The following is a 19,759-nucleotide window of genomic DNA, read 5'->3' as shown; positions in this document are numbered from 1 at the left end:
ATATTTTGAAACAAGGATTATTATTGGAGGTGAGGGGATGAAGACCTATGCCTTGGTGTACGCTGTACACTGCAAAGAAGAAAAACACATGGAAAGAAAAGGAAGTGATGCAAAAGCAGATTGAGAATTAAGTAGAGACAGATTGGTTGGAAGAAGAGAAGAAATTTAAATTCTGCTTTTAGTATGTGGAGGTGTGGTTAAATGGTGGGCTGTCATATACAGAGTGAGAATCTAATTTAAACACTGCTCCTAATGTTTATGCCTCAGCTTTTTTTCTTTTGTAAGATAGCGATTATCTGCTGTGTCTTTACTCAGGATTATTTTGAAAATACAGCCATAATATACATATAAAGGATTACTTTAGTTTTGAATAAATGTGAAGGATGTAGCACTCCAATGGAGTTTTCTGATTTGTCTTCTCTGTCTCCTCTGCCCTGACCTTAGTTTAGGCCACCATCATATCATAGAATTATTAAAAACAACCTCCTACCTCCTGATTTCCATCCTTCAGTTTCACATCATTTTAATCCATCCTCCTCATTTCTGTCAAAGTTGGCTTTTTTTAAAAGCACGTGTGATACTGTCACTCCTATTTAAAATTCTTCTCTGATTCCTCATAGCCTTTAGGAAAATTTAGCATTATATACATATAATGACAAGGGTGATCCTATGTGCCAGTTTATGCTTGTCCAGTGTAATTATTAATTGCTTGCCTCTTCACTCTCAGGAAGGTCCCAATTTGGGTGGCAGATTATTTAGTCACTCTGTTCTTGATCTTTTCTGCCTTTCTTTTCCAGAAAAATAGAGTATTTAGTATTTGTCCTATTCCCAACCTTCTTGAGGTATCTAGTTCTTGAACCCAGTCTCTTTCCCAAGTTTTACAGCTTCCTGTATCCTTAAATGCATGTTGTTAGGCAATGAATTTAAAAGTTTAGTGTCTAGTTAGGGTTGATTAGGGATTTTTAATAAGGTTATATCATAGTAGGTGTATGAGGTGCCTTCCCGCCCACTTTCAAGTGCCTGATCCTGCTACCTTGTTTAAATTTCTTTATGACAAGCATTTCTCCTCTATCCTAGTAATAAATAATCCTGTGAAGTCAGTTAGGTAACACAGATGTCTGTTTTATTCTTTCAGAGTAATGAAAGAATAAAGTAATAACTGGTTAGTAGAAGGAAGTAGATTACAATCCTAAGGCCCCCTGATCTCTTAACAGTTACATTAGTGCTATTTAATATGTTGGCTACGTATTGGAGTGTTGTCCAGTTTGTAGCTCACTTTGAAGGGACCATGCAGCCATGCTGGATTTTCTGGTTTAGTCAGATTGTCTCCTAGTTCCCCAGAGAAGCCACATTCATTTCTGCCTCTTGCTAGTGTCTCCCTTCCCTCTCTCTACTCCACCTTCCACTGTCTTAGAATGTTCTTTTTTTCTTCTCTGCTTACCAAGTCTTAACCTTTCTTAAGATCTCAAATCTCACTTCTCCCATGAAATATTTTCTCATTGTCTTAAGTTCTTTATGATTATCCTACCACATAACTCCTATAGTACCTACCAAATTATACCACATACATTATAGCAATTCCTCATTTCTTTTTTATAATAATAATATTAGTATGAATGCCAATTACTTCAAAATATTTGTTGCCAAGTTGTTGGCATATATGGTAATTTAATACTTAATAGTAAAGTGTCTGTAGCTTTTGTATGACCATAGGTCATTTGGTAAGTCTCCCAGAAAGCATTATTCACAAAAATTAATCCTTGCATACTTGATTTCCTAAAACACTGTCAACATGCTTCATGGTGAATCAATACTAGTGTTTCTAACTGGCTAACAGAGTAAGCAGAAAATTGAATTCTCAGGTCATTTCTGCTTTCAAAGGAATTATTTTTGACTGAAAAAGTTACTTATTCTCTATGCTTACAGCTGAACCAAAAAGCCCCACTATACTTATTTCTTTTTAAGACTTTGTCCATAGTGCTACATTTTTTCCCCTGAGCCATTCAATAGAATTTTCAGAACTTGGTAAACCTACCTGTTTTAACCGTTGTTCAATATATTATTAAAATGCCTTCAGAGAGACCTAGAGGGCACAAAACAAAAATTGCTGCCAAAGTTTTCTTTCACATCCATTCTGTCTACCTTTTCTGGTCTCTCTGCATTACTCATTTCATTCACATGTATTCCAGAAAGCATAAACCCATGTTGGGGATTTCTGTTGGCTCCTAAGGTTGCCACTTGTCTGTTTTGTTCTACTGCTTATGGTAAATCAATTTTTATATTATTATTCAACCCCTCTCTGCCCTGAACATTCTACCTAGACCATTCTCACTTGCCTCACAAATACATATAGTATGTTCTCTACTGAAATTTCTACCCACATCTTTATTATTGCTATAATAATCACTTCCTCTCCCTTTCTAAAGCCATTTTCTTGTTAGTAGACCTCACTTTTTTATTTCTACTAGCTATATATTCTTATTTCTTTGCTGGAAACCCACATTAAAATCCAGCTTTTAGGGTGGCTAATCCACATGTGAAAGGAATAATGTGAAAAAGGAAGAATACTAAGTAAGACATAATTTTCAGATTGCTTGTGGGAGGCAAAGGATGAGGTTGGGGTGGATTTGAAAAGAAGGCAAAATTCTATTTTTAATTTATCATTTATTCTTTAAATCTTGTATCTTCTATGTAACCAGTGCTGTGCTGGGTACCGTAAAACATGCAAAAGAAGTAAAATATATAGTCTTTGTCCTTGAAAAGCTGACAGTTGAAAAGCTTAGTTGAAGCAAGTATTGAATAATGTGAGATACCATGTAACCATATACTTGATTCTGTGCTGTAAGTGTTCAGAGGTGTTCCACATGGCTGCAGGTGTTATAAGGCAGACTTCCAGTGAGGATGGTGGAGGGAAAAAGGAACCCCCCTTAAGGATAATACGTGAGATGGGATGTTGAAGGGGAGGTTTAAAATTTGCCTAGGTGTAGAAAAGGTTAGGAATTGTTATAGCCTGGGTGAATATCTCTCAAGGTGGAGAGAGGTGAATAAAAAGAAAATATTTCTATATTCATAGGAGGGCCAACCTGACTGTAATAATTGTTTTGTGAACAATGAAAGATTAAATTGGATAAGTGGACATTTGTCAAATCACACTCCTGTGTAGGCATGTAGTACTGTTTCATCAGTGCATGATGTGAGGGAGAGAAATTATGTTAAATAGTTAAATGCTGATATCTACATATATACAGCCAGTCATTTAACATCGTTAGTAGGTGCTTAGAAACTGCAACTTTAAGTGAAGTTTTGCACAATAGGTCCTCAAATAATGTTGGTTCATTCAGCGTTGATGAGGAAAAACATTTGGTTTTATTATACGTTTCACTAGAAGTCACAGTTTTTAAGAACCTATCAATAACATTTACTGTATAACTTTTCTTACCTATAGTAGAACTTGGGAAAACTCGATAAGGCTTTTAATTAGTCCAGCTGAAGTTCACTGGATGTTAGATTTGTCATGGCTAAGGAAAGGATTCTTTGTGTTTCTTATGCTCAACCTTCTTTACCTGAACTGGTATCTTAACGAAAAGGTTAGAAAAATATGCAGTAGACTTGAGCTGAATTCATTTTGTGTATCCTACCCTGTTAGATGCCGACTTCATAGATAGCAATTTTACTTGGGAGGAGGACTCTGAAAGTTGTTTTCAGTAGCCTCTGGTAATCATTTTTGATAGTACTTAAAGTGAATTGGATTACCTTGTATGTCAGTGCAGCATTAGATCAATGTAGCAAAGCATGTGAAAGACTGCCAAAGAATGTATGTTTTTTGTTTTTTTGATTTTTTTTTTTTTTTTTTTTGAGATGGAATCTTGATCTGTTGCCCAGGCTGGAGTGCAGTGGCACGACCTCGGCTCACTGCACCCTCCACCTCCCGGGTTCAAGCGATTTTCCTGCCTCAGCCTCCCAAGTGCTGGGATTACAGGCACCCACCACTACACCTGGCTAATTTTTGTATTTTTAGTAGAGATAGGGAGAATATTTTAAAAAATAGTATAGACTAATTAGTTAAGTAATTATTGAATTATGTGCTACATATGAGCACTTAAGTAGACTTAATTTCTTTCTTAGTTAACATAATTACCTATTCAACAATCCATGGCATTGTCTCACTTTTAATCCTGTGTTTAGGTTTACAAATTGCATATAATTTCAGATGATTAATAGATTACTTGAGAGTCAGTGTTGGGGTTGCTCTTTAGGAGTATTCATGGTTTATTAGTTTTTAAAATTGGATGCTTATATTTTGTATATGACCAGAATATAGGATGAGTGTTGTACATTTATAGTAATAAAAACTAATGAGGAATAGCTATTTGGAACAGGCATGGCTCTTGTTCTGTGTTCTGTTAGATTAATTATCACTGCCAACAGCCATTTAAAATGGACATCTTTACATTGCTCTGATTGGCTACATAATACAATAGAGTTGCTAAGAGCTGATGCTGTGAGATGCGTGTTAACCATAGGTCTTGGTATGGTGTATGTGATTGTTTAAAAATGGCCTTTTTAAAGTGCTTGAGATTCAGTCACAACACTTGGCTCCAGGTTGAAATTTGAAGGACAAAGTCTATTCTAGGACATGTAGGGCAGAAATTGCCTCTGTCATTTTTTAGTTACCCAAATGCAAATTTATTTTGAATAATTCTTCATTTAAGGACTTCTTTGCATTTGTTCAATACTGCAGAAACTTTCTTTTTGAAAAAATTATTTTTTTCTGTTAGTTTCTTCTATGGACTAGTATTTGTGATGGGAGTTGATATTTGTTTCAATTTAAGGAAATGAGTTGCTGCATAGGTGAGGTAGTATTTGAATCACTTTAAAAGTTCATGTCAGTGTTTTGGTTCTTTTCAGTATTTCCTTTCTCTTTTCTTTCTTTTTTCCTTCCTCTTTTTCTTTTCTTTCTTCTTCTTCTTATTTTTTGCTTTGTTTTATTTTGTTCTGTTTTATTTATTTACTTTTGGTTTTGTTTTTAAAGGGGTGTTTTGGGATCTCTGTGGCCTTGCTGCGTACTTCGCTGGCCATATTTAGTCTGCGTACTAATTGTTAGTTGGCCCAGTTGAGTCTTATTTTGTGCTCTCAGTTCTTTCAGTCTGGTTTTCTATTTTTGTCCACCTGGTTGTGTTTTAGTTCATGAGAGAATTTATTCTGATGGGCCAGATTTTAATCTGTGTACTAAATTTTAGTCTGCAGACTAAACGTAATCCGCGGATTATTTATTTTTGAAAAATATTTAATTCCCCCACTGGAAACTATCCTAAAAGAATGTTAAATTCTCTTAGAATAGCCAGGGGAGTTCACAGATACTGGTGAGTTCTGCCATTTTTTGTTCTCAATACCTAGACATAATAGACCCTGCTATCTCCCTTGCATATTTGGCTCCGTTGTGCCTAGGTGTTGGTATACATTACTATGCCTGTCACCTGTAACTGTGACTGTCCCTTAGTTGTATTGTTAATTGTATATATTTTGTTTAGCTTTTGGTGGGCGAATTGGGCATATTTGCAGATGGAACTGTGTTTAATTTCTAGTGCTGCAAGATGTAGGATTTATTTTTTCAGAGAGTTTTTCCAAAGAGGAAAAAATGTTCTCTATTTATTTTTCCTAAGTACCGGGTGCAAGGGTATGAGCGGGCAAAGCCCACAATAGAAAAAGTAAGTTGATACCCGCACTCCTGAGGTGATATGTCAATTTCCTGATGAGTCCTAAGATAATGAGAACGTCAGCAAAGAAACATCTTTTAGCAGAGAAGTCAATCCAAAATGGAGAATAATCCGCGGTGGCCTAATCCTTCTTAGCTCACACAAATTGAAAGTATCTGGCTTGAAATCTATAGTAATATAACTTAAATATATTTATTACTTTCCTCTCATCACTAATAACTTAGCAAAAAAAATGTTTATACTGTGTAACTGGAACACATTAATAGAGAAAAAAGTAGCATATTGGGAACTTGAAACTTTAAAAGCAGGCTAATATGCCCCCTCCCAGCCATGTCTGTGGATGATGAATCCAGGTCATAGAAGACCACTTTACTTTGGGAACTTTACTTCTAGATTTCATTTTGATTTTAACTTTTTTTGGTTTTGTATTTTTTTAATAAACGCACTGGCATTGGAACATAATAAACTAAAATTAAAATGTTTCTTTACTGTGCCTCACCATTGCACAATCAAAAAAAATTTTTTTGCATACACTGTGGTGAAATAATTTTTAAAACTTGGACTTGCTACTGTGAAGACTGATGTTTAAAGTTTATAACTGTATAAACATTTTCTATGTCCCCCCCACACCATGGATTTCTTATAACATTGGATATATTTTTCCTTGCTGGACTATTCTCTTTTGGATTGACTTCCCCTGTTTGGATTATTTCACTGCATTATCATCTTTAGGATTCGTCAGGAACAGGACATTTCACCTCAGGAGTGCGGGTATGTACTTAATTTTTTTTCCCAAAATTTCAGGGCAAGTCTATAAAACTTGGGGGAAATCTTTTTTGAGAGGCTAAACAATTATTCATTCTTGAAATGTAATAGTAAATAATGTAAGTAGCTGTGATTTCTGTTTTTATTCACTGTATGGCATAGGTTTCACTTATAGTATATTTAGATTGTCAGCCTCTTGGGTGATTCATTGACATCTAGGCTGAAGTTTAGGAATTATGGGGTTTTAAAATTATTATTTCTATTACAAGAATAAATATTGAAGATCCATGAAACCAAAGGTCTGAGTGTTAAGCAATTTCAATGAGTAAGGAAAGAAGTGACAGCAGAAGCTTCTTTAATTAAAAGACAAATTTCAGTTCTTGGTGGTTTCCTTTTCTTTAGAAGCGAAAATAATTCAGATGAGCTAGTTCCTAGTTTTCCCTATAATTTTTAGAAGTTACATGCTAACTCACCCTGTATTATGGTCAGAAATCTGAACTGTGGGAGATACTGGGTTTTGACCCCACATAATTTTCCACTTAACCTTTATTCACGGAGTACTGAATCTAGGCTTTTCTCATCAAGAATCTCTCAAGGGTTTAAAATAACAGTGGATAGTTTTTGTAAAGGCAGGTTAAATCTTGATTTTAATGTAGGCTTTTGGCATGTATTATTTTCTTTATTGTTTTTAACTCTTGAACTTCATGAGTTAGGATTCCCTGACAAATATATGCTAATAAATGTCTTAGTACTGATATGGATGATCACTTGTAGGCAGTAAAACACCAAAAGATAACAGGTGACTTAAAAAAATATCAGAAATAGGCCAGGCGCGGTGGCTCACGCCTGTAATCCCAGCACTTTGGGAGGCCGAGGCAGGCGGATCATGAGGTCAGGAGATGGAGACCATCCTGGCTAACATGGTGAAACCCCATCTCTACTAAAAATACAAAAAATGAGCCGGGCGTGGTGGCGGGCGCCTGTAGTCCCAGCTACTCGGGAGGCTGAGGCAGGAGAATGGCATGAACCCGGGAGGCGGAGCTTGCAGTGAGCCGAGACCAGGCCACTGCATTCCAGCCTGGGCGACAGAGAAAGACTCCATCTCAAAAAAAAAAAAATTCGGAAATAAGCTTATAATACTGGTTTATTAATAGCTTTAACACAAAATCTTTGAAAATATAATATGAAATTTTTTTATTTAAAATAACTCAGCATCCAGCCATCCTACATTTGAATGTTAGTGGGAGATATTTATTTCTACTTTTGGTGCTACTTTTAATTCCACTTATGTGCTGCCATATTGGTGCAAAAACATTTTGGATTAGCTAGCAAAATAAATCCATATACTATCAAATAGAAGCAAACTTGCCTTCAGGGATAAAATATGCCAATAGTGTTTAATATTTTTACGAAAATTTTCTGAGTTTTCCCACTGATTATTTTCTTTTTACATTCTGTATATGATTATGGACCTTGGCAGCAAGAGAGGGGACCAGTAACAGTGGAAGAGCTAAACATTTCAAATTCGACAGTAACTCTAAGGTTTCCTTGACTGAAGCGAGTCAGAGTATTCAAAAGAATAAAGATAAGGCAGGTTTTGACTTTACAAAAAGGTTTCTTTGTAACATAACCAAAAAATTGACTAAGGCCTTTCTTTATGTTCTGAAATAATTTCCTAAGAGCCTACTTTACCTAATTTCTCAATTTCCATGGAAAATGTCTTTTTCAATAATAAATTAAAAACAAATACAATCATCTTTTCACTGTAGACAGTACTCATAAATAATCTCTGGAAAGTCTAATGAGCTCTGTAGTTGTAACTAGTTCTACTAACTGTCAGCATAGGTGAACAACCAGATGTTACATGAGCCATTCTTACTAGGAAACCTTAGCCTCCCAGGCTGCTCCATGCCCTGTCACAGTCTGCATGGGCTTTTCTCACTTGTGGGTCCATTTGCCTCCATTTATAAGTGTCTACTTCTCTGTCCACCTCCATCATCACACCTTTTATTTGGTTGTATGTTCTTCCTGTCGAGGGATATATGTTTCATTTTTCTTTAATTTCAAAGGCTTCTCGTCTGTTTATTTCTATCCTTACCTTTTTATTTTTATTCTGTAGGTGGCCATAATTTAGAATGAAGAATATTTTTATAGTTTTTGTATTTATTAGCTTTATTTAAGACACAAATTAGTAGAAAGCTATCTATTCCTTTAAGTAGATTAACTTAATAGAATTTTTCTTCAATATATCCTTCAGTTGACTTTTTCTGTGTCTTAATCATACTTAATGGATAATACATTTTTTTCTCCTTGATTAAAACCCTGGAATATTCATTCAAGTGAGGGAAATCTGGCCACATTCATGGTAACATCTACTTAAGAAAAAAAATACAGGACATTTTATCAAATTCGAGGTATTCAAGAATTTCTTCAAATAATGGTAGGCTCTGTTTATTGGAAATAATACCAAATCAGTAGCATTTATAGACCTAGAGTAAATAGCCCTTCTTTCTCTTCTTTTTGATTGCCAAGTTTCGAACAGTGCTGCCCATCATTAACAATTGTTTGGCTAAAAAAACAATGCAAAAGAGGCAATCTTTTATTTACTGCCATAGCAGTGAAAACTTTAAAATTTAAAAAATATTTTTCTAGTTGTGCTTGCCTCCAGAACTCAGCCTTTCCCATGTGCCTGTCATATTTTGTATGCATGTCTGATTGTTATTACTTTATGATTAGCATATTTAGATTTTTCTCCGAGCATTTCTCATATAATCTTTAATTAGCAATTCACCCCTGTGAATCATATGCATTTAACTCTTTCCATTCTAGAAGGTCCTTTCCCAAATGCAACCATGTTTCTGTACACGGTGGGAATTAAGTCATTATTCACAGGGTATTTGCTTAGATTTTTAAAATAAAACATTAATTGTTCTTTCCCTTTTTTTGTACTGCAGGTCTTCCGACCCCGAACTCCACCGGAGGCAATTGCACTGTGTAGCCGTCTGCTGGAGTATACACCAACTGCCCGACTAACACCACTGGAAGCTTGTGCACATTCATTTTTTGATGAATTACGGGACCCAAATGTCAAACTACCAAATGGGCGAGACACACCTGCACTCTTCAACTTCACCACTCAAGGTAACTCCAAACACTTAGCCTCTTCACCAGTTCTAGGAAAGCTACACACTGGGTGTGAAATGACATTCTATTAATTAAAATCTGTGGAGGACAAAAATGGACATATTGAGTACTTAGGTAGGTGAAAAGAGCATCCTTTCTAACTTACTGGCCACTACTTACATGGTTTTGAACAAAAGAGTAGCACATAAAAGTTTTCCAGTAGACATAGCTTCTTTAATTTTTAGCAGAATATAATGTTGGCACATGAGAAGTTACAGAGAGTTCAGTGAGTGAAGTTTATCACTAATTGGACTAATGTACAATTTAACTTTTAGGTTTGGATCTGAAACTTAAAATAGTAGCATTTCTTGCTTCCAAAGGGTTTGTATCAAGTTTTTTTAAACCTGGAATGAATTGGCTATATTGGTGTAAATTCAGTTGTCTTCCAAACAGGAGGAAAACTAGAGCCCTATAAACCCTTTCTAAGAACTTAAACAATAGACACAAGGAAATTTCCATCCCCTCTGAGACTGGCACCATTGCTGCTGCTGAGAAAATACTGAAAGGGAAACTAACTTTGTGCATTGTGGTTTCTGGGAGACCTTGGGATAGTCACTGTTTCTTCACTATTTCTGTGTTCAGTTTTCTTTTCTCCTTGATTAAGACCTAAGAGATTCATTCATTCCGTCACACCGCCTCTGATGATGTGACTTTCTTATTACACTGAGCATAAAAAGTGTACAATTCATTACAAAAAAAAAAACAAGAAATAGTTGATATATTGATTAGTAAGCATACTCAGGCTAGAAAACAAAAAAGGGAGATGTAGAGTTTTATGTGACCAAGAAAGAAATATATTTCCTTTATTCATATATATTCCCTTTATTCATATGTATCATATCTTTCTTTTTTTAAAAAAAAAAGAAGACTGTTTTATTTTGGTATTTTAAAATATTATGTTTGCCCAGCACATTAGATATAAATATGCGTGTCTTAAACATTTATGTTTTTGAGGGTTTGGAGAATGCATTTGTATTTGGATGTAATGTGTATAGATACAGTGTGTGGTCTCTGTGGTTATCAGAGTGTTTATGTGATTCTGTGAGTATCAGTGAAAAAGTGGACCCTGTAAACATAGTCATGTATTGCTTAATGATGCAGATATGTTCTGAGAAATGTATCATTGGGCAATTTTCATCCTTGTGCAGATGTCCCAGAGTGTGCTTACGCATACTAAGTATATTATTGGAAGTGCTATCATTTTGAGATATGGCCCCTTTTTAAAAAATGTTAAAATGCTCTGTCTTAGCACCCATTCTGAAACTGGGCTGTGATCACAAAGTAGTACTTTCTCACGGTCTTTGTAGATCACTATTGTTACTGTTTTTGAACAGTGTTTCTATGCAATAAAGACACAGATGTCCAGGGAAGAGGGGGGGTTTTGTTGTTGTTGTTTTTTGTTTTGTTTTTTGGTTTTTTTGTTTGTTTTGTTTTGTTTTGTTTTTGAGACGGAGTCTCACTCTGTCACTCAGGCTGGAGTGCAGTGGCATGATCTCGGCTCGCTGCAACCTCCACCTCCCAGATTCAAACAATTCTCATGCCTCAGCCTCCTTAGTAGCTGGGATTACAGGCTCCTGCCACCATACCTGGCTAATTTTTGTATTTTCAGTAGAGACGGGGTTTCGCCATGTTGGCCAGGCTGGTTTTAAACTCCTGACCTCAGGTGATCTGCCTGCCTTGGCCTCCCAAAGTGCTGGGATTACAGGCGTGAGCCACCATGCCCGGCCTTGATGCCATTCTATTTGATATGATACTCTGTATTCTAATTTTGGAGCCATGTTTCCAAATGGTGATCCTGTTTTCTAAGGCAGCTGTAACTGTGTACAGATACAACTTTAAAGCACATACTAGTATGTGGATGACTAGTTAGTTAATGGATGACCAGAATAAAACTGGGTAATCCAAAGAGTTAAAGAAAGAGAATCAATTTTCCAGTTGGTTGTATAGCTAAAGGAAATCTAGAGATAGAAACATTGTGAGGGGTCTGGTTGAAGGGTGAGGGGTATTAGTGAGGTTCTTCTAAAGGCAGCATAAAGCCCTCCTCCATCCTCATAACAAATTGTCAGTGACATCTGCAGCACTACTTCCCCCAAATGAAATAAAGTACATATAGTAGGTGCTCAATGAATGTTTGAGTGCCATGTACCACTTTAAATAAACATAATATTCATTAATTCATACAACCAGTATTTATTGGGCATTTCTAACGTTCCCTCTGGTTGTTATTACTATTGTTGTTTTAATTAGTAAAGTAAACCGGCTATATGTACAGAACTATAAAGATTAAACACTTGAGTAAAATATAGTGTTTTATTAAGGAAAAGCTTACAATAAAGCTAACTGCATTTTGATGTTTGTTACTGTACCATGAGATAGTTAGCCATAAACAGTAATTAGTATTACTTTCATGTAATCACAGTATTTCCATATTCAGATAGAGGAAGGAGAGAGATGAACAGATATGAGACGGACAACTTTGAGATCTTTCTGATTGCCTAAATCCATAACTCAGGAGAATATCAGACCTCTCATTTTTCCAGCACTGAAGCTTCAGTGTTCCAGGACCCCATGACTGACAATATTATCTGCATTCAGATGTTGGAAGTTGGAATAAACCTTTGGCACACCCCCTTCTTTCCGTTTCTTCCTGTCATTAGAATTTCAAATTCAGCCATAGCTGAATCAGACCTTAGGAAACAGATAGAATCAGGAAAGCCCAATAAGGATCAGTATTTTCTTATGAACTAATTTGTTGCCTATTCCAAGACTGGAATATATTAGGGAATCAATTGTTTTGTATGTTTAAAGGTGAGTCTCCCCCTAACTCTATCACACACATCCCCAATCTCAGTTTTTTACCTAATTTGTATGAAATTTTACCAATTGAAGTTATGTAGTAAACATTGTCCTCCTAAGAGTATAGGGTAGGATGGGGGTGGTAAAGATGTTATCCGTTTACTTTAGTATGAGCTAATGTGAACATTCTATTCCTCTACCACTTGGCTAGATTATGTGAGAATGGTAGCTTTGTAGGGAGATAAGTAAGAGTGGCAGCATGTTGGCTAGGCCAGAAGAAGCAGTGATTTAGTAACTCTGGGGAACTGTTTAACTGAGAGTTGAAATAGGATATTTGGGGTAGCCAGTGAGCAATATGCAGACTCAGACAGACTGAATATTTTGGGACAGGGGGTAAGAGTATCTGGACACGAGAAAAGCAGGTGATGAGATAGAAAAGGTGTTCCAGAAAGCAAGTAAAGAAAAGAACAGTAAAAGGAAGATTGAGATATAAAAAACAAAGGAAAATAAGGAAAGGGTTAGAAAATATTTTTTGAAAGAGTATAAGAATGTGTTACAGAATAGGAATTGATGAAAACATGGAATTGAAAATGAGTAGGAGATGGGCAACAAAAGCAAGTGTTCTAGAATCCAAGCTCATCAAAAGTTTATATTTCTTTCATTTGAAAGCAGTAGGCTACTTATTTATAAAATCTATTGTAATTAATTATGATAACTAGCAGATTCCATATTTGTAACAATGATTTTTAAACTTATTTTCCCGTTATAAAATAACAATAGACATAAATAAGTCAGCGCATCTATTTATCTGCCCATGTGCTAGGCATTTTCTTCTAAGTTGCCTTATCCTCAGACACATCTGAAATGAATATAGTATTGCAACTACCTGAGATTAATTAAACTATAGACATACATTGTTTTATTGAGCTTCACTTTATTGCATTTCACAGGTAATGCTTTTTTTTTTTTTTTTTTAACAAATAAAACGTTCGTGTCAACTCTGTGTTGATTAAGCGTGTTTTTCCAAAGCGTGTTTTTCCAACAGGCTATGCTTACTTTGGTGCCATTTTTCCAACAGCTTATGTTTATTTTGTGTCTCTGTGCCACATTTGGTAATTCTTGCAATATTTAGAGCTTTTTCATTGTTATTACATCCATTATGGTGATCTGTGATCAGTAATTTTTTTGATGTTACTATTGTGATTGTTTCGGAAGTTTGTATTGAACTTAATTGATCAATATATGTGTTCCAACTGCTCCACCAATCAGCCAATCCCCATCTTTCTCCCTCTTCTTGGATCTTCCTATTCCCTGAGACACAACAGTATTGAAATTAGGCCATTTAATAACCCTACAAGAGCCTCTAAGTGTTCAAGTGAAAGGCAGAGTCACACATACTCTCCCTTTAAATCAAAAGCTAGAATGATTAAGCTTAGTGAGGAAAGTATGTCAACAGCTGAGATAGGCCAAAAACTAGGCCCATTGTGCTAAACAGTTAGCCAAGTTGTGAATGCAAAGAAAAGTTGTCAAAGGAAATTTAAAGTGCTACTCCAGTGAACACACAAAGAAGTAAATAGAGATCAAAACAGCCACAATATTTTCTTAAGGCAAAGCCTAATCCAGAGCAAGGCCCTAATGTTACTCAGTTCTGTAAGGGCTGAGAGAGGTGAGGAAGCTACAAAGGAAAAGTTTGTAGCTAGCAGAGGTTGGTTCATGAGCTTAAGGAAGGAAGCCATTTCCATATCATTCAAGTGCAAGGTGAAGCAGCAAGTGCTGATATAGAAGCTGCAGCAAATTATCCAGAAGACCTCTAGCTAAGATCATTGGTGAACATAGCTACACTAACCAACAGATTTTCAGTGGAGACAGAATAGCCTTCTATTGGAAGAAGATGCCATCTAGAATCTTCTTAGCTAGAGAAGAGAAGTCAGTGGCCTGGCTTCAAAGCTTCAAAGGATAGGTTGACTCACTTGTTATGGGCTAAGACAGCTGGTGATTTTAAGTGGAAGCCAGTGCTGCTTTACCATTCCAAAAATCCTAGGGCCCTTAAGATTATGCTAAGTCTACTCTGCTTGTGCTCTATAAATAGAACAAAAAAGTCTGCATGACAGCACATCTGTTTACAGCATGGTTTACTGAATATTTGAAGCCCACTGTTGAGACCTACTGCTCAGGAAAAAAAGATTATTTCAAAATATTACTGCTTAGTGACAATGTATCTAGTCATCCAAGAGCTCTGATGGAGATGTACAAGGAGATGAATGTTGTTTTCATGCCTACTGACACAGCATCCATTTCTGCAGCCCATGGATCAAGGAATGATTTCTACTTTTATGTCCTGTTATTTAAGAAATGCATTTCATAAGGCTGTAACTGCCATTAGATAGTGATTCCTTTGATGGATCTGGGAAAAGTAAACTGAAAACCTTCTGGAAAGGATTCACCATTCTAGATGTCATTTGGAATATTTGTGATTTGTGAAAGAGGTCCAAATATCAACATTAACAGGATTTTGGAAGAAGTTAATCCCAAGCCTCATGGATAACTTTGAGGGGCTCAAGACTTCAGTGGAGGAAGTCACTGCAGATGTGGTGAAAATAGTAAGAGAACTAGAATTAAAAGTGAAGCCTGAAAAGTGACTGATTTGCTGCAGTCTTTATGATAAAACATGAATGAATGAGGAGTTACTTCTTATGGATGAGCAAAAGAAGTGGTTTCTTGAGAAGGAATCTGCTTCTGGTGAAGCTGCTATGTTGAAATGACAACAAAGGGTTTAGAATATTCCATAATCTTAGTTGAAAGCGGTGACAGGGTTTGAGAGGGTTGACTCCAATTTTGAAAGAAATTATACCAGGGTAAAATGCTATCAAACAGCCTTAAATGCTACAGAGAAATCTTTTGTGAAAGGAAGAGTCAGGCATTGTAACAAACTTCATGGTTGTTTTGTTTTAAGAAATTGCCACAGCCACCCTAACCTTCAGCAACCAATATCCTGGTCAATCAGCAGCCATCGACATAAAGGTATAAGACCCTCTACCCACAAAAGATGACTCGCAGAAGGCTCAGGTGATCTTTAGGATTTTTAGCAATAAAGTATTTTTAAATTAAGGTATATGTGTGTTTTTTTTAGATGTAATGCTTATTGCCCACTTACTAGACCATAGTGTAGGGTAAACTCATCACTTACATGTAGTGGAAAACCAAAACATTTGCATGACTCACTTTATTGTAGTGGTCTAAAACCGAATCTGTAGTATCTCTGAGGTATTCCTGTATCTTCTAAGGTTATTCTCAAATTACTATGAACTCTGAGGTGAGTCATAATGGTTTTTAGACCTATTATTTACAATAGCCATGATAAATTTACATAGGATAGGAACTCTTGATGTATGTAGGACACATCAATAGAATTGATGTCAGAATTATTCCTCAGTACTTTCGAAGTAATCTAGAAGATTAAAATTTCTATGTAATCAGGTATGCTCTTCTGGGCAATGAAATGCTAGGTAGGCCAGTGGAGACACACCACAGGGAGAACTTGAGAAAACTATGAGTGGACTAAAAGGGGACAGGTAAGATTTAGTTCAGGTAACTACAGCAGTAATGACAAATAATGAGTGACTGTATTCAACATTTTAGGCTCTAAATTATCTATTTTATGTAAGAATTTTTATTGTTTTGCCTGAGATTATTTGGTCTACCCTCCTACTTTGGACGTACTCTACTGGGGAAAATGTAGAGTGGTGTAGGAACAAACAATCAAAAACTAGTATCTTGAATGAAAGTTCTGTGTGTAGTTTGGACAGATATACTTCCAGAAGACCAGAACACTGGTGGTATATGATACATAACGAAGACAATAAAGAAATGCAACATTGCAGGAGCAAAGAGTAAGTCAGACCTAAAGCCTAGTTCCCTCTAACTACATAGGTGTAGACCTTGGTCAACACACTATCCCTACCTGAGTTTCCCCATATAAATAAATGAGATCGTTGGATTAAAGGATATTCAAGGACATATGCATCTTCAAAATTTTAATTATAAAAATGAATTGACTCCAGAAAGATAAAGAAAAAATGACAAAGTTAAAAATGTAGACCACAATAGGATTGAGATACAAAATCATGATATAAATAAACATAGAAAAATGTAGACTGGTTCCCCCAGAATCAAAATATTAGCAGTATTATTATTATTGTACTTAAGTTCTGGGGTACATGTGCACAACATGCAGGTTTGTTACATGTGTATACATGTGCCATGTTGGTGTGCTACACCCATTAACTCGTCATTTAGCATTAGGTATTTCTCCTACTGCTACCCCTCCCCCTCTCCCCACCCCACAACAGGCCCCAGTGTGTGATGTTCCCCACCCTGTGTCCAAGTGTTCTCATTGGTCAATTCCCATCTGTGAGTGAGAACATGCAGTGTTTGGTTTTCTGTCCTTAGAATAGTTTGCTCAGAATGATAGTTTCCAGCTTCATCCATGTCCATACAGAGGACATGAACTCATCCTTTTTTATGGCTGCATAGTATTCCATCATGTATATGTGCTACATTTTCTTAATCCAGTCTATCATTGATGGACGTTTGGGTTGGTTCCAAGTCTTTGCTATTGTGAATAGTGCCACAATAAACATACGTGTGCATGTGTCTTTATAGCAGCATGATTTATAATCCTTTGGGTATACACCCAGTAATGGGATTGCTGAGTCAAATGGTATTTCTAGTTCTAGATCCTTGAGGAATCGCCACACTGTCTTCCACAATGGTTGAACTAGTTTACAGTCCCACCAACAGTGTAAAAGTGTTCCTATTTCTCCACATCCTCTCCCGTTGTTTCCTGACCTTTTAATGATTGCCATTCTAACTGGTGTGAGGTGGTATCTTATTGTGGTTTTGATTTGCATTTCTCTGATGGCCAGTGATGATGAGCATTTTTTCATGTGTCTTTTGGCTGCATAAATGTCTTTCTTATGACTACTGGATACATAACAAAATGAAGGCAGAAATAAAGATGTTCTTTGAAACCAATGAGAACAAAGATACAACATACCGGAATCTCTGGGACACATTTAAAGCAGTGTATAGAGGGAAATTTATAGCACTAAATGCCCACAAGCGAAAGAAGGAAAGATCTAAAATTGACACCCTAACATCACAATTAAAAGAACTAGAGAAGCAAGAGCAAACACGTTCAAAAGCTAGCAGAAGGCAAGAAATAACTAAGATCAGAGCAGAACTGAAGGAGATAGAGACACAAAAAACCCTTAAAAAAGTCAATGAATCCAGGAGCTGGTTTTTTGAAAAGATCAACAAAATTGATAGACCGCTAGCAAGACTAATAAAGAAGAAAAGAGAGAAGAATCAAATAGACGTGATAAAAAATCATAAAGGGGGTATCACCACCGATCCCACAGAAATACAAACTACCATCAGAGAATACTATGAACACCTCTATGCAAATAAACTAGAAAATCTAGAACAAATGGATAAATTCCTGGACACATACACCCTCCCAAGACTAAACCAGGAAGAAGTTGAATCCCTGAATAGACCGATAACAGGCTCTGAAGTTGAGGCAATAATTAATAGCCTACCAACCAAAAAAAGTCCAGGACCAGACAGATTCACAGCCAAAATCTACCAGAGGTACAAAGAGGAGCTGGTACCATTCCTTCTGAAACTATTCCAGTCAATAGAAAAAGAAGGAATTCTCCCTAACTCATTTTATGAGGCCAGCATCATCTTGATACCAAAGTCTGGCAGAGACACAACAAAAAAAGAGAATTTTAGACCAATATCCCTGATGAATATGGATGCAAAAATCTTCAATAAAATACTGGCAAACCGAATCCAGTAGCACATCAAAAAGCTTATCCACCACAATCAAGTGGGCTTCATCCCTGGGATGCAAGGCTGGTTCAACATATGCAAATCAATAAACATAATCCATCATATAAACAAAACCAAAGACAAAAACCACATGATTATCTCAATAGATGCAGAAAAGGCCTTTGACAAAATTCAACAGAACTTCATGCTAAAAACTCTCAATAAACTAGGTATTGATGGGACGTATCTCAAATTAATAAGAGCTGTTTATGACAAACCCACAGCCAATATCATACTGAATGGGCAAAAACTGGAAGCATTCCCCTTTGAAAACTGGCACAAGACAGGGGTTCCCTTTCTCACCAGTCCTATTCAACATAGCATTGGAAGTTCTGGCCAGGGTAATCAGGCAGGAGAAAGAAATAAAGGGTATTGAATTAGGAAAACGGGGTCAAAATGTCCCTGTTTGCAGATGAGATGATTATATATTTAGAAAACCCCATCATCTCAGTCCAAAATCTCCTTAAGCTGATAAGCAATTTCAGCAAAGTCTCAGGATACACAATCAATGTCAAAAATCACAAGCATTCTTATACACCCATAACAGACAAACAGAGAGCCAAATCATGAGTGAACTCCCATTCACAATTGCTTCAAAGAGAATAAAATACCTAGGAATCCAACTTACAAGGGACGTGAAGGACCTCTTCAAGGAGTACTACAAACCACTGCTGAACGAAATAAAAGAGGACACAAACAAATGGAAGAACATACCATGCTCATGGATAGAAGGAATCAATGTCGTGAAAATGGCCGTACTGCCCAAGGTAATTTGTAGATTCAATGTCATCCCCGTCAAGCTACCAATGACTTTCTTCACAGAATTGGAAAGAACTACTTTAAAGTTCATATGGAACCAAAAGAGAGCCCGTATAGCCAAGACAATCTTACGCAAAAAGAACAAAGCAGGAGGCAACACGACTTGACTTCGAACTATACTACAAGGCTACAGTAACCAAAACAGCATGGTGCTGGTACCAAAACAGAGATATAGACCAATGGAACAGAACAGAGCCCTCAGAAATAATACCACAGTCTACAACCATCTGATCTTTGACAAACCTGAGAAAAACAAGCAATGGGGAAAGGATTCCCTATGTGATAAATGGTGCTGGGAAAACTGGCTAGCCATATGTAGAAAGCTGAAACTGGATACTTTCCTTACACCTTATACAAAAATTAATTCAAGATGGGTTAAAGACTTAAATGTTAGACCGAAAACCATAAAAACCCTAGAAGGAAACCTAGGCATTACCATTCAGGACATAGGCATGGGCAAGGACTTCATGACTAAAACACCAAAAGCAATGGCAACAAAAGCCAAAATAGGCAAATGGGATCTAATTAAGCTAAAGAGCTTCTGTACAGGAAAAGAAGCTACCATCAGAGTGAACAGGCAACCT

At 36.4% G+C, this 19,759-nt stretch overlaps 1 protein-coding gene across 2 annotated transcripts in view; it reads left to right on the top strand.

Annotated features, from left to right (window-relative positions):
* The window catches only part of GSK3B (glycogen synthase kinase 3 beta), a 274,814-nt gene that overhangs the window by 224,216 nt on the left and 30,839 nt on the right, over positions 1-19,759 (top strand). Inside the window, exons 9-10 of one of the 2 annotated variants that reach the window (XM_054482768.2) lie at positions 6,450-6,488; positions 9,437-9,623. In XM_054482768.2, coding sequence (XP_054338743.1) covers positions 6,450-6,488; positions 9,437-9,623 — 226 coding nt within the window. The remainder of the gene's footprint in view (positions 1-6,449; positions 6,489-9,436; positions 9,624-19,759) is intronic. The other variant, XM_054482769.2, reaches the window with a different exon arrangement.

Source organism: Pongo pygmaeus, chromosome 2 (assembly GCF_028885625.2).
Source record: "Pongo pygmaeus isolate AG05252 chromosome 2, NHGRI_mPonPyg2-v2.0_pri, whole genome shotgun sequence".
Lineage (NCBI taxonomy): Eukaryota > Metazoa > Chordata > Mammalia > Primates > Hominidae > Pongo > Pongo pygmaeus.
Note: the sequence above shows the minus strand (reverse complement) of the source record. Positions and strands in the feature narration are given on the sequence as shown.